Source organism: Phyllobates terribilis, unplaced genomic scaffold (genome assembly GCF_046119375.1).
Source record: "Phyllobates terribilis strain yellow unplaced genomic scaffold, ASM4611937v1 Scaffold_5__5_contigs__length_657084704, whole genome shotgun sequence".
Lineage (NCBI taxonomy): Eukaryota > Metazoa > Chordata > Amphibia > Anura > Dendrobatidae > Phyllobates > Phyllobates terribilis.
In genome coordinates, this window is record NW_027362765.1 from 64013905 (window position 1) to 64037426 (window position 23522).

Sequence of the window (23522 nt, forward strand, 5' to 3'; positions counted from 1 at the left end):
CCTTACATTTATCGACATTGAACCCCATTTGCCATTTTTTGGCCCAACTCCTCAATTTATCTAAATCCTCCTGTAGCTGTGCCCTATCCTCATCTGTATTAACTACTTTACAAAGTTTAGTATCATCTGCAAATATTACTATTTTACTATGCAACCCTTCCACTAGATCATTAATAAATATATTAAATAATATAGGGCCCAAGACAGACCCTTGAGGCACCCCGCTAGTAACCCTGACACACCCTGAGCTTACTCCATTGATAACCACCCTCTGTTTTCTATCACTCAGCCAGCTATTTACCCACTTGCACACATTATCCCCCAGACCAAGCATTCTCATTTTATATACCAACCTTTTGTGTGGCACGTTATCAAACGCTTTGGAGAAGTCAAGGTATACAACATCCACTGACTCTCCCCGGTCCAGCTGTGAGCTCACCTCCTCGTAGAAGGCGATCAGGTTTGTTTGGCAGGAGCGATCCCTCATGAATCCATGTTGATATGGAGTTAGACAGTTATTATCATTAAGATATTCTACAATAGCATCTCTAAGAAATCCTTCAAACAATTTACCCACAACAGACGTTAAGCTTACTGGTCTATAGTTCCCACGGTCACTTTTAGACCCCTTTTTGAATATTGGTACCACATTTGCTTGGCGCCAGTCTAGTGGGACAGTCCCTGTCCATAAAGAGTGCTTGAATATAAGATACAGCGGTCTGTCTATCACATTACTTAATTCTTTTAGTACCCGGGGGTGTATGCCATCTGGGCCTGGTGACTTGTCTATTTTGATATTATTTAGGCGTTTCTGAACTTCCTCCTGGGTTAGGTGGGTGATATTTAGCGGAGGGTTTACTTTATCACTCTGCATTTCCTCCGATAAATTGTTTTCTTTTGTGAAAACAGTGGAGAAGAAGCTATTGAGTAGGTTTGCTTACCCTCATCGCCCTCTATGATTTTACCCAGGTTATTTTTCAATGGGCCAACGCCATCAGTTTTAATCCTTTTACTGTTTATATAGTTAAAGAACAGTTTGGAATTCGTTTTACTTTCCTTGGCAATTAGTCTCTCTGTCTCCTCTTTTGCTATTCTTATTTGTTTCTTACAGATTTTGTTTTTTTCCCTATAAGATATTAGCGCTTTCTTGCTGCCTTCTTGTTTAAGTTTACCGAAAGCCCTTTTTTTGTTTTTCATTGCCCTCTTGACTTCCTTATTTAGCCACATTGGCTTCCTCCTATTCCTAGCCCTTTTATTCCCATAAGGTATGTACCTTCTACAGTGACTATGTAGGACTGTTTTGAAAATTTCCCATTTTCTATCCGTGCTCCTATTACTGAAGATACTATCCCAGTCTATAAGGTGAAGGGCATCTCTTAGCTGATCAAACTTTGCCCCCCTGAAGTTCAGTGTTTTTGTGACTCCCTTGCTGGGCACCCTACTGAAGCACATGTGGAATTGTATAATGTTGTGGTCACTATTTCCCAGGTGGCCCCCGACCTGCACCTCAGTTATTCTGTCTGGCCTGTTAGTTAATATTAAGTCTAAAAGGGCCGTCCCTCTAGTTGGTTCCTGCACAAGTTGTGACAAATAATTGTCTTTGATAATTGACAGAAACCTGTTTCCTTTCTGAGATCTACAGCTTTTGGTTTCCCAGTCTATATGGGGGTAGTTGAAGTCCCCCATAATAATCACCTCGTTATTTTTTGCTACTTCGTCTATTTGTCTCATTAATAGACTTTCCGTGGCTTCTGCTATATTTGGTGGTTTATAACAGACTCCTATGATAATTTTATTATTGTTTTTTGCCCCATGTATCTCCACCCATAAGGACTCGACCTCCTCATTTCCCTCCCATACATCCTCCCATATTGTAGGCTTTAGACACATCTTTACATATAGACAGACTCCACCCCCTTTCCGATTTCTTCAATCCCTTCTAAACAGACTGTAACCCTGTAAGTTAACTGCCCAGTCATAGCTTTCATCTAACCATGTCTCGGTTATTCCCACTATGTCATAGTTACCTGTAGATATTTCTGCTTCCAGTTCATCCATCTTGTTTGTCAGGCTTCTGGCATTTGCTAGCACGCAGTTTACATGATTTTGTTTTGTTCCAATCTTCTCCCTGTGGATTGTATTAGAAATTTTCTTACCTCCCTTCCAAGTATCTTGTCTTGGACCTTCTTTGTCGCACTTCATATCTTTCATTAGTATGTTCTCTGGTTTCATGTTCGTGTCCGGCGTTTTTCTTCCCATCCCCTCTTCTTCTAGTTTAACGCCCTCCTGATGAGTGTTGCGAGTCTCCTGGCGAATGTCTGTTTCCCGGGTTTGTTGAGGTGTAGTCCGTCTCTGGCAAGGAGTCCGTCATAGAGGTAATTCACACCGTGGTCCAGGAATCCAAATCCTTGTTGTCTGCACCATCGTCTCAGCCAGTTGTTCACATCAAGGGTCCTGTTCCATCTCCTGACGCCATGCCCGTCTACTGGAAGGATAGAAGAAAAAACTACCTGCGCATCCAGTTCTTTTACTTTCTTCCCAAATGCTTCAAAGTCTTTGCAGATTGTCGGTAGGTCCTTCCTTGCCGTGTCATTGGTGTCAACATGTATCAGAAGAAATGGGTGGACATCCTTGGAACTGATGAGCTTCGGTATCCTATCGGTAACATCCTTGATCTTCGCACCTGGGAGGCAGCATACTTCTCTTGCGGTTATGTCCGGTCTGCAGATAGCTGCTTCTGTTCCTCTCAGTAGTGAGTCTCCCACCGCCACCACTCTTCTTCCCTTCTTGGCTGTCCTTTTTCTTGTCGCTTCTGGGTGCTCTTTTTTTCTTCTTTGCTTGCTGGTAGTGCCTCGACCTTAGGTGTGCCATCTTCATCCTCCACAAGTCCTTGGAATCTGTTTCTCAGTTGTGTGGTTGGTGGTGTCTCCATGGTCTTCTTGCTTCTTTTGGTCACTTGCCTCCACTTGTCTGCCTCTGGAGGTTCTCTGACGCTTCCTTCACTTTCCGTGACCAGTAGTGACGCTTCTGTTCTGTCCAGGAAGTCTTCATTTTCCTTGATGAGTTTTAATGTCGCAATTCTTTCTTCCAGTCCCCGCACCTTTTCTTCTAAAAGAGCCAGTAGTGTACACTTCTGGCAGGTGAAGTTGGTTTCATCTTCTGGTCGATCTGTGAACATGTAGCACATGTTGCAGCTCACCATGTAGGTTGTCACATCTGCCATGCTGCTCCTTGTCTCTGCTGACTTGATGTCTGTCTTCTTTCTTGTGATACCCTAGGATAAACAATAAACGGTTTGGCGATGCTTTCCAAGCAGCTGGTCCCGGCTGTACCCAACGATCTTCTAGCTGAGGGAGACTCTTCGCTTTTCCCAGAAGGCACCTGGAATATGCAAATTGTCCTCTTCAAGCTTCAATCCCTGGTCCCATATATATGTGATACACCAGGTATACAGGACACCTCAATTCTTATTTAACATTGGATTTCGTTCAAGTCCCCACTGTCCTAGATGCAAAACTAACATAGCAGATATGCTTCATATGATGTGGAATTGTTCTAACCTGGTGTCCTTTTGGAAGAGTGTTGTAGCAATGATTAACAGGGTTTATTCAATTGACGTGGAGCTTTCACCATTGGTATGTATACTGGGATATGATGAAGATCTGGCTATTGAGGAGTACAGAAAAATTGCAGGGGCACGTATGCTATATATGGCAAGAAAATTGATAGCCCAAAAATGGATAGCAGATCAGGAGCCTATGATATCAGAATTTATTGATAAAGTTAACTGGCTAGTAAATTTGGAAAAATGCATATATCTGAAAAGAGAAGATTCTCTAAATTTGACAAGATATGGAGTCTATGGATTGATGGCTCTGGTTTGACATCTAGGAAACTGTGGAGATTTTGCCTCCGCTTGCTTTGAGTTACGTTTATACGATGTCTCAAATTAAACTTCTTTGAAAATTAAAAATGTTATTAGTACTTCCACAAGTTATATGTAATTGGATTGACTATTGTTACTATGTTCAAATATTTGTTCATCTAATTATGCTGGTTCTGCAGAGCCAGAATGTGTATTAGCTCATGTTTAATGCTTGAACTGTGTTTCTCCAATGTTTGTCTGGTTGTTGTTTATTTTTTTTATTTTTACATTTGTGAAAATCTTTATAAAAATCAATAAAAACATTTGATTTAAAGTAAAAAAAAACCCTCTCTGCACCTAATGTGCAGGAGAAACTTCCATGTTTTACATCACTGAAACCGATAGTCTCCCCTCCAGTATTCTGCCAGTGACTGCCGCATATCCCCCCTCTGCCCAAAACTGGGGGTTTTGGCACCTTCACTTACTAAATATGGAAGTCTGGACAGGGCATCAGCATTCCCAAGTAGCTTCCTGGGCCTATGCTCCACCGAGAAACTAAAGTCCTGGAGTGCTAAAAACCACCTAGTCACCCCGGCATTCTTTACCATCCATCTCAGGGGTGCATCATCTGACACTAACCTGTACTTCCGACCTAACAGGTAGTACCTCACGGTATCCACTGCCCACTTAACGGCTAAGCATTCTTTTTCCACAATGGCATAGTTTTTCTCACAAGTCAAGAGTTTTCTGCTTAGATATAACACGGGATGTTCCTCCCCATTTATTTCTTTGGACAACACGGCTCCTATCCCGACTTCTGAGGCATACATCTGGACTATGAACTCCTTATTGAAGTCATGGGTAATCAAAAACGGCTGCTTACACAGAGTGATCTTCAATTCCTGGAACACCATCTCTGCCAAACTGCCGATAGTACCCCACCAGTCCTAGAAATGTTCGTACCTGTTTTTTGGAGGTCAGTTGTGGGAAATTCTGGATTTCTTCCACCTTCTTTATTTACTTGCGGCTTTATTTTGCCCCTTCCGACAATATAGCCCAAGTACTTTGCCTTTTCTTTCCCCATAGCGCATTATTTTTGGGTTAATGGTAAAGCCTGCCTTCCTCAGTGCATCCAGAACCACTTGGACCTTCTGCAGGTGACTTTCACAATCTGGACTGAAGATCACGATGTCATCTAGATAAGTGGCGGCGTACTTCCTGTGCAAGGCTAGGATCCGGTCATGGCCCTCTTGAAGGTAGCTGGGGCTCCCTGGAAACCGAACAGCACCCGGATGTACTGAAAACACCCTTCTCCTTAGCACTTGGAGACAGGAGGATTTGCCAGTACCCTTTTCTTAGGTCCAGGGTGGTGATGTACCTTGCCGTCCCTAACCTTTTAATAAGTTAGTCTACCCGGGGCATCAGGTACTCGTTGAATTTAGACACTTCGTTTAGCCTTCTGTAATCGTTACAGAACCGCCATTCTCCGTCTGGCTTTGGCACAAGCACAATGGGGCTGGACCAACTGGACTCCTCGATGACGCCCAGGTTAACATTCTCAGCACCTCCTTGGAGATTACCTTGTGGTGGGCCTCGGGGATTCGATACGGCCTCTGGTTCACCCGTACATGCGGTCCTGTCCGGATCTCATGTTCCACAACCTGCGTGCACCCTGGCAACTGCGAAAACAGGTCTCGGTTTCGCTGAAGCAACTCTCGGCACTGTTGCTTCTGGGCCGGTGACAGGGTCTCTGCTATTACGACATCCTCGGCCTTGGCTTCAAGATGGGCCTCCAGGTACATAGGTTCCACCGGTTCCCTGTCCCGCCAGGGTTTTAGCAGGTTAATGTGGTATATCTGGTATGGCTTTCTTCTTCCTGGTTGATGTACCTTGTTGTTGACGTCACTCAACTTTTCGACCACCTCGTATGGCCCTTGCCACTTGGCCAGAAATTTATTTTCCAACGTTGGGATTAACACCAACACCCGGTCTAAACTGTCTCAGCCTCGCCGCCCGGTTGTAGACCCGGACTTCGGACTCTTGTGATTGAAGGAGGCTCTTCCTCACAATTGGCATCACCTTCTCTAGCTGGTCCTGCATTTGAGCCACATGCTCGATGACGCTCCTGCGGAGTGTCACCTCGGTTTCCCACGTTTCCTTTGCAATATCCAGTTGTCCGCGAGGATGCTGGCCATATAGCACCTCCAAGGGGGAGAATCCTGTAGAGGCCTGGGAATTTCTCTGACTGAGAACAGCAGGTAGGGGAGTAGACAATCCCAGTTTCGGCCATCCTTTTCCACCACCTCCTTCAACACTGACTTCAAGGTCTTTTTGACTCTCTCTACCAGTCCGTCCGTCTGCAGATGATATACCGACATCCGGAGTTGTGTAATTTGGAGAGCCTTACACAACTCCCTCATCACCTTCAACATGAAAGGAGTTCCCTGGTCTGTCAGAATCTCCTTTGGTAGACCCATCCGGGAGAAAATATGCACCAGCTCCCTGGCGATACTTCCGGCGGAAGAATTTCTCAAAGGTACCGCTTCCGGATACTGAGTGGCATAGTCCATTACTAGGAGGATGTATTAATGACCCCGGACAGACTTCACCCGGGGCCCGACAAGGTCCATGGCAATCCGATCAAATGTGACCTCTATGATAGATAGCGGTACTAGGGGACTGCGGAAATGGGACACGGGAGCCATTAGCTGACAGGTGGGACAGGAGCGGCAGTAACTCACAATTTCACGCTGACATCCAGGCCAGTAGAACCTCTGCAGTACCTGCTCCCGAGGTTTGTCTATCCCTAGATGCCCACCCAAGATATGAGAATGGGCCAGATCTAACACCCTACGCCTATAGGGTCCCGGTAACACCAATTGCTCTATCACTTCCCCTTTTGGCTTAGTGACCCGATAAAGAAGTTCCCCATTGAGTGTAAAATAAGGGTACATGGTGTCAGCCCCTGGCTCTTGAGCAACCCCATTGATTACAGACACATTATCAAAAGCATACTTCAATGGCAATTTGCGCAGTACCAAAGTTTCCCCCAGACACCTCTAAATACGAAATCTCGGCCTTCGGGGTCAACGTCTTGTCCTAGTCACCCGCAAGGACACGCAGGGGGAACTCATTTGCCTCTGAGTGCGACGGCGATGCTTCATGGTGTAACCGGCTCCTATTGGAGACACATGGTACCCCCGTTTTCTGCCACAAGTTCCAGAACAGACTGAAGTCCCGCCATATTATTATCGGGTGGAACAGATCCTTAACCACCCCGACCTCATGGGACTCAACCCCACAGTGAGTGTGTATAGTTACTGTGGCCACCGGGTAATCCTAGGTGTCCCCGTGAATGCATCGGACACCCACGTTTTTCCCGGGGATCAACTGGTGAGGGAGTGTGGCCCTTATCAGAGTCACCAAACTCCCAGAGTCCAGCCACCAGTACCCCATTAACGGTCATGGGACACACAACTGTGGCCCCTTACCGGGCTGATAGTCCACACTGCAGATGGGGTAGGCATAGTAGGAACAGCGACATCCCATGCTACAGTCCATTTTTTCAGAGGTCAGCGGGAAGCTACATGGCCGGGACCGTGACACCTACAACAAATAATCTCTCCCGCAGGGACCTTGGGCACCACCTTCCCCGCCCCTTTGGACCTTGGATGCTGCCCTTTTTTGGGCCTCCGCCCCCTGAAGAGTTCCCCAGAAAGTAGTGGGCTGCCTTCCCATGGAACCCTCGACCCCCTGGTACCTCTCAACCAGTCCAACCAGTTCATCAGCGTCCCGGGGATCACACTGGGCAACCCAAGCCTGTATTGGCTTTGGCAGGGAATGTACGAACCGATCCATAATCACTTGCTCTACCATTTTTGAACCAGGTGGAGTAAGTAAAACATTTGGGAGCGAGGGGGTTTCTCGAGGTGATATGCCCAACGGTGGACGCGCTGTGCTGACAGATATTGTTACCCCTAAGCGTGCCAAAATTTCAGTTTTTAGCTTTGCATACTCTTTTGCGTTCTGCAATGCCAGGTCATAATAGGCCTTCTGTGGCTCTCCTGTTAAATATGGCACCAGAACCTCTGCCCACTGCTGCGGAGGCAATCTCTCCCGCTCCGCCACCCTTTCAAAGACAGTCAGGAACACCTCAATGTCAGCCCCCGGGGTCATCTTTTCTAATGCTCTTACCGTCTTCCTGACATGTGAGTCATCACCTGGATCTGGAGGTGGAGTGGTTGTCCTGCCATGGATCTGCTCCGCTAGGAGTTCCAACTGTCTTTGCTGCTGTTGGATTTGCTGCATCAGAAGCTTTTTTGTCTCCTGCTGCTGCTTCCGATGCTGCTGCATGTTCTGCTGGCTCTGCAGGTGCTGCTGCATGCTCTGCTGGTGCTGCGTTTGCTGCGCCTGCAACAAATACTTAAGCAGGTCCTCCATTTTGTCTGGCGTCACTTGCTGGCTAACGGCCGCCTTCACCCAGAACATGCAGCACTTCTTGTAACAGTCTCACGTGTTCGCTGGGAGTTCTGTCCGCACTTCGAACCACCACTTGTGGTAAAGCGACTTGCTTGGCTGGATGCAGAGGTAGACAAGTAACACTCTCTTTAAATTTCGAGTTAGTTTATTAAACTTTATATACTAACCTGGAGTCCATAAAGAAAACGCAGCCGATTTGGCATAAAGGCAAAACAAAATACCAAAGTTGCAACACAGTCTGTATATCGGCCAGCGTCCAACCACTCAGGGTTAGTCACTCATGGTTCAGCACAGAGACCATATAGGTGACCACAATTGATTATGGGTGTCCTTTAAGTAGCAATCCTGCACTAATGTGATTTTAATTGTTTTGAATTGTGGGCTCCACAGACAGGAATACATGATATGGTGGATGGTCACTCTTTATAGAGGGTGTACTCTTCAGGGTGATCATACACTGGATCACCTATATATATGGTCTCTGACTACGTAATGGCTTTGATGCACTTCATATAGGCGTAACGTGAGTTCCAGTTAACCTGGTTATTTTTTATATACATTATGTGATGCTATGCACTGGGCTATTATTGATATTAGATCTTGAATAAATGTACTCTGTTACTATGTGTATAAATATGAGATTTATTGAATGGTTACATATATAATGAACATACGGAACTCATCTAGCCTGATATTTATTTTGCTTCATTAGTGTAAATGCCACATAAATTCGAGAGATGCCAAATGTTAAGCACAATGTTTGTACCATATATTCCATGTTAGCGGCAGGACATGTGTCGATTACATCTATATAAGCAAGACCCTTTTGTAAGATTTTTTTTAAATGTTTTTAGACGTTTTTTTGTATATATTCCCAATAAAGATTTAATAGATTAACTTTATAATTGGTGGGTGAGCACATTCTTTAACGTGTCTCTTTTTCTCTTATTGTGATTACTTTGGTCTTTGCCACATGATGTAGCACCCTGCGTATATATATTATCTACAGTATTGGTGGTGCACTCTATATTATATATATGCATATATTTATTAGCCCTAAAACACGCCCTGGAGTGGAGATAGGGTGGACAGTGTCCCTCCCAGCACTTAGCTATCCACCTGAAAGGCATGCCCTTGTAAGCCTGGTTATTAACCCTCTCTGCACCTAATGTGCAGGAGAAAATTCCATGTTTTACATCACTGAAGCCAATAGTCTCAGTGACATATCTCCCCTCCAGTATTCTGCCAGTGACTCTGTCATGTCACATATATAGAGTACAGACCAAAAGTTTGGACACACCTTCTTATTTAAAGATTTTTCTGTATTTTCATGACTTTGAAAATTGTACATTCACACTTAAGGCATCAAAACTATGAATTAACTCATGTGGAATTATATACTTAACAAAAAAGTGTGAAACATCTGAAAATATGTCTTATATTCTGGGTTCTTCAAAGTAGCCACCTTTTGCTTTGATGACTGCTTTGCACACTCTTGATGAACTTCAAGAGGTAGTCACCGGAATTGGTTTTCACTTCACAGGTGTGCCCTATCAGGTTTAATAAGTGGGATTTCTTGCCTTATAAATGGGGTTGGGACCATCAGTTGTGCTGTGCAGAAGTCTGGTGGATACACATCTGATAGTCCTACTGAATAGACTGTTAGAATTTGTATTATGGAAAGAAAAAAGCAGCTAAGTAAAGAAAAGCGAGTGGCCATCATTACTTTAAGAAATGAAGGTCAGTCAGTCCGAAAAATTGGGAAAACTTTCAAAGTGTCCCCAAGTGCAGTTGCAAAAACCATCAAGCGCTACAAAGAAACTGGCTCACATGAGGACCGCCCCAGGAAAGGAAGACCAAGAGTCACCTCTGCTTCTGAGGATAAGTTTATCCGAGTCACCAGCCTCAGAAATCGCAGGTTAACAGCAGCTCAGATTAGAGACCAGGTCAATGCCACACAGAGTTCTAGCAGCAGACACATTTCTACAACAACTATTAAGAGGAGACTTTGTGCAGCAGGCCTTCATGGTAAAATAGCTGCTAGGAAACCACTGCTAAGGACAGGCAACAAGCAGAAGAGACTTGCTCGGGCTAAAGAACACGAGGAATGAACATTAGACCAGTGGAAATCTGTGCTTTGGTCTGATGAGTCCAAATCTGAGATCTTTGGTTCCAACCACCATGTCTTTGTGCGACGCAGAAAAGGTGAACGGATAGACTCTACATGCCTGGTTCCCACCGTGAAGCATGGAGGAGGAGGTGTGATGGTGCTTTGCTGGTGACACTGTTGGGGATTTATTAAAAAAAAAAGCATACTGAACCAGCATGGCTGCCACAGCATCTTGCAGCGGCATGCTATTCCATCCGGTTTGCGTTTAGTTGGACCATCATTTATTTTTCAATAGGACAATGACCCCAAACACACCTCCAGGCTGTGTAAGGGCTATTTGACCAAGACGGAGAGTGATGGGGTGCTACGCCAGGTGACCTGGCCTCCACAGTCACCAGACCTGAACCCAATCGAGATGGTTTGGGGTGAGCTGGACCGCATAGTGAAGGCAAAAGGGCCAACAAGTGCTAAGCATCTCTGGGAACTCCTTCAAGATTGTTGGAAGACCATTTCCGGTAACTACCTCTTGAAGCTCCTCAAGAGAATGCCAAGAGTGTGCAAAGCAGTCATCAAAGCAAAAAGTGGCTACTTTGAAGAACCTAGAATATAAGACATATTTTCAGTTGTTTCACACTTTTTTGTTAAGTATATAATTCCACATGTGTTAATTCATAGTTTTGATGCCTTCAGTGTGAATGTACAATTTTCAGTCAAGAAAATACAGAAAAATCTTTAAATGAGAAGGTGTGTCCAAACTTTTGGTCTGTACTGTATATATGTAATTAATGACTACACGACCCATGTTATTACCCTTCTACCATAGAGTAAACAGCAGCCATAAAGGGACGAACTTGATTAGTCACAATACTTAGGGAAGCACTAGTGTCAAAATATCCATCCACAGGTAGCAGAGGACCCAGAATGTGGCAAAAACATATCCTCCACACCAATATTACACCTCCACAAGTCTGAACTGCTTACTCCTGACAGAAATGGCACATGGATTCATGCTGCTTGTGCCAAATTCTGACCCTCCATCATCAATCTGGATTAAAGCATGTAGACATTGTTTTCCATTGCTCAGTGATATCATATTTGCTCTCTTTTGCCAAAATTTTTTCTTTTCTATGTCCATTGGTCATCATTGACACTGGAACTGGTCTCCTGATGCTATCGCCCATCTGTTCTAAGGAATGATGGCTGCATTCACACACATTAGTTGAACACTAGCGCAGTATTCAGCTGCAGTCTGTATAACTGCACCACATGTTCTCACAACTATTGTTCACATTTTCCTTCATACGTTGTTTACATCCATGGGATCTAATATCACTGGATATATTTCATTGATCACATCATTCTCAGTATAATCTTCATATCATTGCATGTAAAATACCCCATAAGGTTGGCAATTTTTTAAATACTTGTGCTGCAACAATGTTCGAAGTAATTCAGATTACTCAATGTTCCTATTCTGAAAACTGATCACTCCAATTTAGGGCGCACTCAGATGGCCGTATAAATCGGACTGAGATTAGAATGCAGTGCACGGACTGGCCGGCAGCTCTCCCAACCCGAGAGTGACAGCTTCATGTATTTCTATGCAGCTGTTATGCTCGTTCGGAGAACTACAGGCCAGTACGTGAACTGCGTTCTGATCTTGGTCTGATTTATACAGCTGTCTGACTGCGCCCTTATGCTGAACTCCACAGTCATGCGTCTAATTGGTTTCAAACGGGAGTCTGAAAGTGCCTCTAATAAATTGGCCATTCAATGTGTCTAATACTAGTGGATAAAACAAGACTGAACACAAGACCTTCTTCTACACATCATAGGGGAGATTTCATGACACTTTCTCTCCATCTACCTGATGATCCTGAGGAACATTGAGATCTTCTTGTTTACAGTCCTGTGGATGAAGATGATGAGGACATCTCTCTGGTGTTGTCCTCTTCCTGGATACAACTGGAGGAAACACATACAGGGACTGAATTCATTCTTTACATACAGATAATTATAGGCCGTGTGTATTTAGTCCAGTCTATTACCTGGTGATGTGAGGGGCTGGGGAACCTCCATCATGACGTCCTTGTACAGATCTTTGTGTCCTTCTAAATACTTCCACTCCTCCATGGAGAAATAGACGGTGACATCTTGACACCTTATAGGAACCTGACACATACAATGATACAGTCACCCCTCGTCCCCTTCATAGCGTTACTGTATAATGTCCCAGCATTCCCAGCAGTGTCACCTCTACAGTCAGCAGCTCAATCATCTTGTAGGTGAGTTGTAGGATCTTCTGGTTATTTATGTCCTCATGTATCAGGGGGTGAAATGGATGTCCCATTGGTCTCAGGGGTGTTCCACATCCCTCAGACACAGGGTCCTGACAGCGCTCACTAGAGGTCTTCTTCACTACTGTGTAATCCTGGTTATGGAGAGACACATTAATAAATCTCACTACAGACATTTCCAGAGTTCCCACCTCTCCAGTTCTGTCCATCTGTTATTCCCATAGATAAGAATGATGTAATGTGACATCATCAGAATCTCTCACCTCTCCAGTAAGCCGGAAGAGGATCTCTAGGGTGAGGTGTAATATCCTCTCCGCCATCTTGTCCCTGTCCCTATCCATCCTTGAAAGGTCAATCGGTAAAATTCTCTTATATAGAAGATCTCCACTGAGTGGATCCAATATTGTAGGGACCTGAATGGGGAGAAGATGACGATGTAACATCATAAAGATCCCATGTAAGAAATCTCCGGAGCTGTTACCGGCTTCACATGATCACTACATCCAGTCATGGCCCCGTCCTGCCCCCAGTAGAACACACAATCCAATTATAGTCACATACAGAGATACATACAGGTTCTCCCAAGACCGCTAAATAGTATCAGCAATAAATGGGTTAATGGTGCCTGCGCCAAGTAATGGGAAATCTACACATACCTCCACCTGCAGAGCCGCACACTAGATATATGGCTGTGACTAAATACTACTGGATGATAGGATCTGATGCCTTTTCACACTAGAGTTTAGATTTCTCATGTAGAGCAGGCTGAATCATAATGAGCAGAGAGTCTAATGTGCCAGATGGGAATGTGAAAGTGTGTCTAATAAATTTGTTGTTCAGTGTATAATACTGGAGGATAAAACAAGACTGAACATAAGACCTTCACAGCCTTCTACACATCATGAGGAAGATCTTATGGCACCATCTCTCCGTCTACCTGATGATCCTGAGGAACACTGGGATCTTCTGGTTTACAGTCCTGTGGAAGACGAGGATGGGGACATCTCTCTGGTGTTGTCCTCTTACTGGATAGAACTGGAGGAAACACATACAGGGACTGAATTCATTCTTTACATACAGATTATTATAGGCCATGTGTAGTCCTGTCTATTACCTGATGATGTGAGGGGCTGAGGAACCTCCATCACAACGTCCTTGTACAGATCTTTGTGTCCTTCTAAATATTCCCACTCCTCCATGGTGAAATAGACGGTGACATCCTGACACCTTATAGGAACCTGACACATAAAATGATACTATAATCCCCCTGATCACTTCATAGCATTACTGTATAATGTCCCAGCATTCCCAACAGTGTCACCTCTCCAGTCAGCAGCTCAATCATCTTGTAGGTGAGTTCTAGGATCTTCTGGTCATTGATGTCCTCATGTATCAGGGGGTGATGTGGAGGCCCTGTGATTGGGCTCAGGGGTCTTCCCCATCCCTCAGACACAGGGTCCTGACAGCGCTCACTAGAGGTCTTCTTCACTACTGTGTAATCCTGGTTATGGAGACACATTAATAAATCTCACTACAGACATTTCCAGAGTCCTCACCTCTCCAGTTCTGTCCATCTGTTATTCCCATAGATAAGAATGATGTAATGTGACGTCACCAGAATCTCTCACCTCTCCAGTAACTCGGAAGAGGATCTGTAGGGTGAGGTGTAATATCCTCTCCGCCATCTTGTCACTGTCCCTATCCATCCTTGTAGGGCAAATAAGGAAAATTCTCTTATACAGAAGATGAGAGGATCCGGCATTGTAGGGACCTGAATGGGAAGAAGATGATGATGTAACATCATAAAGATCCCATGTAAGGCCCCCCTTCACACATTCTGGTGATTCCTGTACTGGAAACACAAGTACTGGTGTGATCTGTGTGCCATCCATGTGTACGTATGTGACATCCATGTGTCAGTGTGACACATATGGAATGAAATGCAGCATAGAAATTAAAGGGTTATCTATTAAAGGTGTTCAAAGAAAGATTGTGAAGGATGGCACCAGAGAGATCACACAGTATCCCACCGCATGTGAAGGATCCGCACCTCGCCACTCAACCTAATGTCACTATTACCTGATCAGACGGATCACGTAATGCGGTCTCTCCACTTTCACCAACGTGATGTTCCGCACTCCCTGGGGACAAGGTCAGTTTGGTACTGTTTTACACAGATATCCCACTGTCAACATGGGTCCAAAGAGGCACAGGGAGTGTAGGATGTGGCCCATGCTGTCACTGACATGGCACAAAACTCGCCCACAACCCCAACAGGCTGAGAGGCCCCTTTCACTAGCACCAGTGAAACAGTGCCTTGTCTGCAAGGTAGGACTGCCAACAGTTCCTTGTTCAATATACGCCTGGTCTGTAAACAGGGTTATTTTGGGCCAGAAACCAGCTCCGGTAGAATGGAAAGTTAAACCAAGAAACGGACAGGTGGAACGAAATAAAAGAGCAGCCCAAGGTTAAATTATATATTTAATCACCTTAAGGGTGCACTAGACATTACACTATATAGAAGATGGTTATACATATACAATAGTCAAATATGCCAGAACTAGCAAACACATGCAAGACTGCATCTGTACTTGCGTAATTGGCGCATTCTAATGTGCGGATGGTACCCGGGTGTAGAGGAGAGGAGAGTCTCATCCACACCCAGGTACCATTAAAAAATCTGTAAAAAAAAGAATAAAATAAAAAATAAATATATACTTACCTTCCGGCGGCCCGCGCTGCGCTCCTCCTTGCTTCCCGGCACTTCGCGGTGGATTGAGGCACCTGCGCTGACGTCAGAGTCATGTGACGGGTCAAGTGACGCTGACGTCGGCAGGTCTTTCAATCCACCGCTGCCGGAGAACAGAGTGTAAAGCAGGACACCGGGGGCCATCGGAGGGTAAGTATACATTTATTTTTTTATTTTTAACCACTCTCTCGGGTCACACTATATAAATCCATGCCGTTTGCATGGATTTATATAGTGTGACCTAGTTGTCACAAGCACTTTCCAAGTGATGCTAATCGCTTGGAAAGCGCTTGTCAATCCGCATGCGGAAATGTCAGTGAATAACGCTCCATTTCCGCATGTCCCTGGCATTAAAACGCATGTACAATCCGCATGCGTTTTTTTCTGCCAGGGAGATGCAGAAACACTCAGGAAAAAATCCTGAGCATTTCTGCATCGTGGTCACATAGCCTTAATAAAAAATTTTTTTATATGTATAAAATACACAAATATATGACAATATCATATTTATGGGACAAAAGTGCAGTGTGCCAAGACATGCAGCACCGCATGGTAAATCAGCCTGAAGAGTATCTAGTTTGGCAGCAAAGAAAGTTGGATCATAACTAGTGATGAGCGAGCACTAAAATGCTCGGGTGCTCGATGCTCGGGTCGAGCACATTGGAATACTCGGGTGCTCGACCCGAGCAACGAGCCCAATGTAAGTCTATGGGAAACTCGAGTATTTTTCAGGAAGCTCCCCCGGCGGTCTGCAGAGGGCCTAAAAATTGCCCAAATCGATGGGAACAGTGCTCAAATAACATGTGGCCAGCATGGGGAAGACCCATGGAAGCATTTCTGACTCCCAGGTCACTTCTGTCAACAACGTTGTCAGAGGTATTACGCCACTTTTACGGACTCACAATAAAACATACCAAACCGAAACCAAAAGGGATTTTCCTGGGAAATATGTCCAGGAACATCCTTTCCAGGGTAATGACTTGTATATAAAGCAAAATAAATAACCAAAAACAAAAATGCTCCTTCACACCTTGGGCTATATTCACACTTAGCATTTTTGATGCGTTTTTTCACTTTTGCATTGCTTTCAACTGTGACAAATGCATTCACCGGGAAATGTCATTTTAACATTTTACAACCTTATCTGGCCATGCGGTGTGTGAAATATCATCAGACACATCTGTTTCATTTATAAAGGAGGGACTCTGAAAGTCACAAAGCCTATTTTTATAGGGCCATCAGGCGGCCTTTACTATTCTTAACGGACCAGCAGTCGGCCCTCAGTATTCTTAGAGAGCCATCAGCCGGCTATGTTTTATTGTTCCCATTACTAAAGAGTGGGTCTCCTATACTGTTATACTTTGAAAATTTGGATGCACCCCAATACCCCTTTGAAGAGACTTAGAGGGGGGCCTCCTGAAAACAATGTTCCCATTATTAGGAAGTAGGTCTCCCATTGTGTTTGCCTATGCAGTGAATGCAAGGGTTGCCAAAAATTTGGAGGCACTTCAATGCCCCTTGGAAAAGACATGGAAGTCAGAGGGCCTCCTCAAAACAATGTTCCCATTATTAGGAAGCAGGGCTGTGGAGTCAGTAAGCCGAACCTGCGACTCCAACTCCTCAATTTCCCTTATATATTGCTTATATTTAAGTGAAAAATTTATTGTAGTACAATGTGAACATCAGACATTTAATCATTTTTATGATACAATAATCAAGATATTTAGATAGAATATAATGATGGATAGCTGGAGGGATAGATGAATGGATAGAGGGATGGATAGATAGAGGGATGGATAGATAGAGGGATGGATAGATAGAGGGATGGATAGATAGAGGGATGGATAGATAGAGGGATGGATAGATAGAGGGATGGAGAGAGGGATAGATGGAGGGATAGACAGATGACAGCTACAGACAGCAAATAGTACATTGCACATATCGCACATATAGTTCACACACATTGTACAGAGAGCACATAATAATCACCTACAATATTAGCATTAGTTACCTTCCTGTGACAGAGATGAGCAGTAGTACTTTCACTTTCTCCAGCTCGGGGCCCAGGAATCGGATCCTGTGCAGGGCAGGCACCCCTCCCCCTCCTCTCTCTGGTGAAGACGGCAGAAGACAGGACAGAGGAGGGGAGATTGCCCCCTGCAGTCTGGAGCCAGTGCAGGACGGGAGCACTGCAGCATACAAGTGAGTTTTGATAGGTGCGTGCCCCTGCTTCTAGGTATGGGGGGGGGTCCCCCCTTCCCCTCGCTGGCTACAGCCATGATTCACACACAGCGTTTTTGCGGATCCGTTTTTTGCAGTAAAATGCAGTGTCTCTGGGCATCCCAGCAAAGTCAATGGGTTTCAAGATATGAAATTCAGACACATCGTTTTGTGAGGATCCGTTTTTGGGCTCAAAAACGGATCCTCACAAAGAATGAGCATGTCAGTTTGTTTGGCGTTTTTCTAATCTGCTTTTGCTATTGAACACATTATCTATGAGCTCAAAAACCTTTCAAGTGATGCACTTTTTTAAAAAGCTGATCTGCTTTTGCAGTTGAAAAACGTATCCTGAAAAAACGCAGCAAAAACGCTGTGCATGAATGTAGCCTTAGATCAGGAATAGAACAGCCATTTATAGGACATTTCATAACTTTCCCAAATTCCTATGAAAAAATATTCCCCACAAACAGCATTGATCCACTGCACCCAATTTATTATATATTTTAGGAGTCGGAGTCGGTCCATTTAATACCGACTCCACAAAAATGAGCACCGACTCCGACTCAACAGCCCTGTTAGGAAGTTGGTCTCCCATAGTGCTGGCCTATGCAGTGAATGCAAGGGTTGCCAAAAATTTGGAGGCACTTCAATGCCCCTTGGAAGAGACATGGAGGTCAGAGGGTCTCCACAAAACAATTTTCCCATTATTAGGGAGTGGGTCTCCCATAGTGCTGACCTATGCAGTGAATGCAAGGGTTGCCAAAAATTTGGAGGCACTCCAATGCCCGTTGGAAGAGACGTGGAGGAGGGCCTCATAAAAAAATGTTCCCATTAGAAAGGAGCGGGCTTCCTATACTTGTAATGCCCATGCACTAAGTGTATGGGCTGACAAACATTTACCCCTGGGGGGTATACATGAACATACTGTATAAAACATTTTTTTAATGGCATCATAAACACCCTTTAAAAAAATTATGTGGGTGTTGCATCACGGACCACGGTCACCCTGGTGATATGGTGGTGGAGGATGAGGAGAAGGAGGAGGACAAGAGCAAATAGTCAAAAATCAGGAAGCGTATACCCATGTCTGGGTGTGAAAAGGTGCATGGGAATACACCTCCCAAGAAAAGACACTGGGTTTGAGTTTGTTACCCTGCTATCATTCAGTGGTGTTGAGAAGTCTGGCCCAATCCAGCCCTTGTTCATTTTTATAAGAGTCAGCATTTTCAGTTGACAGGCGGATGCGCTTTTCAGTTATAATTCCACCAACGGCACTAAAAACCCGCTCTAATAAAACGCTGGCGGCAGGGCAGGCCAGGACCTCCAAGGCATAGAGAGCCAGTTCAGTCCATGTATCCAGCTTGGATACCCAATAATTATAAGGCACAGAGGAATCACGGAGGACGTTGGTACGGTCGGCAAGGTACTCCCTCAGCATCTTCCCAAACTTTGCACTCCTTGTGAGAGTACCCCGCGCCTCAGGGCCTGTGGGATGGGAAGGGCTGAGAAAATTCTCCCAGAACTTTGACAGTGTTACCCTGCCTCATCTGAATTGAAGTTGTGTCTCTCTCGCCTGTACTCCTTGGTTGTCCAACGAAGTGTACCCTCAGCCGCCAGCGTTTTCAGATGGGAATTTTTTTAATAGTTCCGCAACAAGGGCCTTCTGGTACAGCCCCATTTCTGTAGACCTGTCCGCCTCAGGAATAAGAGATATAAAGTTCTCCTTGTAGCGTAACAAACTCAGCCATGCGTGCCAGACTACTAACAGGCAATACTTCCGTGTCCTCACCAAGAGGGTGACTGACCATGCTCTCCTCCTCCTCCTCTCTGTCCTCTGGCTATCCACTCTGAACAGACGGTATGACAGCTGTGCAGGTAGTACCGTCTATAGCGCATGAAAATAGCTTCTGTCATTCCTCCTCCTCTTCCTTATTTTCACCCAATCCACGTTGGGATGAGATGAGGCTGGGCTGTGTGTAATCACCCTGTATGGTTCCTTGCTCCATCTCATCGTGCTCCGCCTGCAATGCATCCTCTTTGATTGTGAGCAGAGAGCGTTTCAGAAGACAGAGAAGCGGGATGGTGACGCTAATTATTGCGTCATCGCCACTCACCATTTTGGTGGAGTCCTCAAAGTTTTGGAGGATGGTACACATGTCTGACATCCATGTCCACTCCTGAGGTCTTACGTGTGGAGTCTGACCTGAATACCGACGGTCTTGTTGATGCTGGTACTCAAAAACTGCCCTCTTCTGCTCACAAATCCTTCCCAACATCTGCAGTGTAGAATTCCAATGCGTGGGGACATCACACACCAGTCTGTGAGCCGGAAGCTGCAATCGCTGCTGAAACACGGCAAGGGCAGCGGAAGCTGTAGGTGACTTTTTAAAATGGGCACGCAGGTGGCGTACTTTAACAAGCAGATCCGGCAGCTCTGGGTAGGATTTGAGAAACCGCTGAACCACGAGGTTAAGCATATGGTCCAGGCATGGTACGTGTGTGAGCTCGCCTCGTCTCAGAGCCGCCACCAGGTTCCGGCCATTGTCACACACGACCATGCCTGGCTGTAGGTTCAGCGGTGTGAGCCACAGATCTGCCTGCTCTTTCAGAGCTGTCCACAACTCTTCAGCATTGTGCGGTTTGTCACCTAAGCATATTAGCTTCAGTACAGCCTGTTGCCGCTTGGCCGAGGCAGTACTGCAGTGCTTCCAGCTTGTTACTGATGTTGTCATTTCGGAGATGGAGGCTGAAGAGGAGGAGGGGCTGAAGAGAATGAGGTGCAGGAGCTGTAGACCGTGGGGGCAACCCTGATTGACCTAGGGCCCGCAATCCTTGGCGTCGGGAGGACGTGTTCGGTCCCAAGGTCCAACTGGGTCCCGGCTTCCACTATGTTAACCCAGTGTGCCGTCAGCGAGATATACCGTCCCTGCCCACAGTGTGCCGTCAGCGAGATATACCGTCCCTGCACACAAGCACTTGTCCACGTGTCTGTGGTTAGGTTGACTTTCCCGGTAACTGCGTTGTTGAGGGCATGGCTAATGTTTTGGGATACGTGCTTGTGTAATGCGGGGACAGCACACCGGGAGAAATAGTGGCGGCTGGGGACCGAGCAACGAGGGACGGCCGCCACCATCAGGTTGCGGAATGCTTCCGTCTCCATGAGCCTAAAAGGCAACATTTTGAGCGCAAGCAGTCGTGAAATGTGAGAATTTAGTAGTGTGGCCTGTGGGTCGTTGGCTGCATATTTGTGCTTGCGTTCCAAGGACTAGGGTATGGACAACTGAACGCTGCGCTGGGACAAGGACATGGACGTGTTTCCTGATGCTGCTGCTTTAGAGTGTGCAACGACAGGTGCAGGGCAGGAGGCATCTTCGCATGCACCATGGAAAGGGGATTGACTTGCATGCGCAACAGCGGAAGAAGCAATGGTGCCACCCACAGACATTGTTCCTAGACCCTGGGGTTCGGCCCACAAAGTCAGGTGCTTTGCTGCCATGTGCCTGATCATGCTGGTGGTGGTCAGGCTGGTCGTTTTGCCACCCCTGCTGATGCTGGCCTGGCAGGTGGTGCAAATTGACTTTTTGGGGTTATCGGCAGAGTCTTTAAAAAACAACCAGACTCGGGAAGACCTAACAGCTGTACTGGAAATTTCCTTCGTGTTGGTGTTATGCGGAACAGTTGTCTGCCTTCAGTCTGCCTGCCTATATACTCTGCATGCCTGATATCTCTGTAGATGGATTAGTTAGTCCTCAAAAGGACTGTTTGTTAACATGGATATGTGTAATGTACGGTTTTTCTCACTACACTACCTAATACACAAGCAAATCTCTCCCTGACACAGCAGCACCTCTCCCTACTCCGCCAGATTCCGGAGTGACTGTGACGAGCATGGCGGCGCCAGGTCTGATAATAATAATAATTTTTATTTTTATAGCGCCAACATATTCCGCAGCACTTTACAAATTTTAGGGGGAACTTATACAAACAATACAGAATAAACATATCTCATATCGAAAGGAGTGAAGGCCCTGCTCGCAAGCTTACAGTCTATGAGGGAATGGGGGAGACACAAAAGGTAGAATGTACATACGTATATTGTATTATGCAGCCTTGATATACTATATAGGATAAATAATACATGGACTGGTCGCCTGCCAGTATTTGTGCAGTCCTGACTGAGGCTATTATGTGCATGGTTGGTATGAACCTGAAATTGAAGAAGATTTTAATATGGGGGAAAACTGGGACGGACAACTGGGATGGACAGATAGTGTGTGGAGGCAATATGCCAGTCTAAAGAAATGGGTTTTTAGGGTCCGCTTGAAACTGTGAGTATTGGGAATTAATCGAACTGTCCTGGGTAGTGTATTCCAAAGAATTGGCGCAGCACGCGAGAAATCTTGGAGACGGGAGTGGGAAGTTCGGATTATGGAGAATTTTAGTTTTAAGTCACTGGCAGAACGGAGGGCACGTGTAGGGTGGTAGACTGAGACAAGGGAGGAGATGTAGAGGGTTACTGAAGCATGGAGCGCTTTGTGGGTAAGCCTGATAAGTTTAAATTGAACTCTATATTGGATGGGTAACCAATGCAATGACTGGCACAGGGAAGAGGCATCGGTGTAGCGGTTGGCGAGGAATATGATCCTGGCTGCTGAGTTAAGGACGGATTGGAGAGTGGAGTGTTTAGTAAGAGGGAGCCCGATAAGTAGAGAGTTGCCGTAGTCCAGACGAGAATGAATAAGAGCTACAGTAAGAGTTTTTGCCAAGTCAAAGGTGAGAAATGTTCTGATTCTTGAGATGTTTTTGAGGTGTAGATGACATGAACGAGCGAGTGATTTGATGTGAGGAGTGAAGGAAAGATCTGAGTCAAAAATTACCCCAAGACAGCGGGCTTGTTGCTGGGGAGTAATAGGTGAGCCACAAACGGAAATGGCAATATCGGGCACAGGTAGGTTAGTGGAGGGAGGAAATACGAGTAGTTCAGTTTTTGACAGATTCAGTTTTAGACAGAGGGAGGACATAATGTTAGACACAGCAGAAAGACAATCACTCGTCTTTTGTAGTAATGCAGGGGTGATGTCTGGAGCAGAGGTGTATAATTGGGTGTCATCAGCATAGAGATGGTACTGAAAACCGAATCTGCTGATTGTTTGTCCAATGGGAGTGGTGTATAAGGAGAAAAGAAGGGGGCCTAGGACTGATCCTTGAGGAACCCCTACAGTAAGGGGAAGGAGAGAGGAGGAGGAGGAGCCGGCGAAAGAGACAGAGAAGGAGGGGTCAGAGAGATAGGAGGAAAACCAGGAGAGAACAGTGTCCTTGAGGCCAATAGTGTGGAGCATAGTGAGGAGGAGCTGGTGATCCACAGTGTTGAATGCTGCAGAGAGATCCAGGAGAATCAGCAGGGAATAGTGACCATTAGATTTAGCGGTTAGTAGATCATTAGAGACTTTAGTGAGTGCAGTTTCAGTAGAATGTAAAGAGCGGAAACCAGATTGTAAAGGGTCAAGAAGAGCGTTGCCTGAGAGATAGCGGATTAGACGGGCATGGACCAGGCGTTCCAGGAGTTTAGAGATAAAGGGAAGATTGGAAACACGTCTGTAGTTGGCCGTGCAGTTCTGGTCAAGGGATGTTTTTTTAAGTAATGGATGTATGCTGGCGTGTTTAAAAGAAGAGGGAAAGATACCAGATGAGAGGGAGAGGTTGAAAATTTTAGTTAGGCGAGTGGTGACAGCTGGAGCAAAGGACTGAAGGAGATGTGAGGGAACAGGGTCACTGGTGCAGGTGGTAGGGCGAGAAGATGCA

The 23522-nt window shown here is 45.5% G+C and overlaps 1 protein-coding gene across 1 annotated transcript in view; it reads right to left on the reverse strand.

Annotated features, from left to right (window-relative positions):
* Positions 1–23522, reverse strand: part of LOC141271971 (uncharacterized) — a 352339-nt gene that overhangs the window by 323337 nt on the left and 5480 nt on the right. The window contains exons 2-8 of the mRNA XM_073682225.1: positions 14380–14522; positions 14073–14252; positions 13866–13989; positions 13689–13786; positions 13015–13164; positions 12709–12885; positions 12503–12626 (exon numbers count right to left, since the gene is read on the reverse strand). Of these exons, the coding sequence (XP_073538326.1) occupies positions 12503–12626; positions 12709–12885; positions 13015–13164; positions 13689–13786; positions 13866–13989; positions 14073–14252; positions 14380–14457 (931 nt within the window). The 5' untranslated portion in view covers positions 14458–14522. The remainder of the gene's footprint in view (positions 1–12502; positions 12627–12708; positions 12886–13014; positions 13165–13688; positions 13787–13865; positions 13990–14072; positions 14253–14379; positions 14523–23522) is intronic.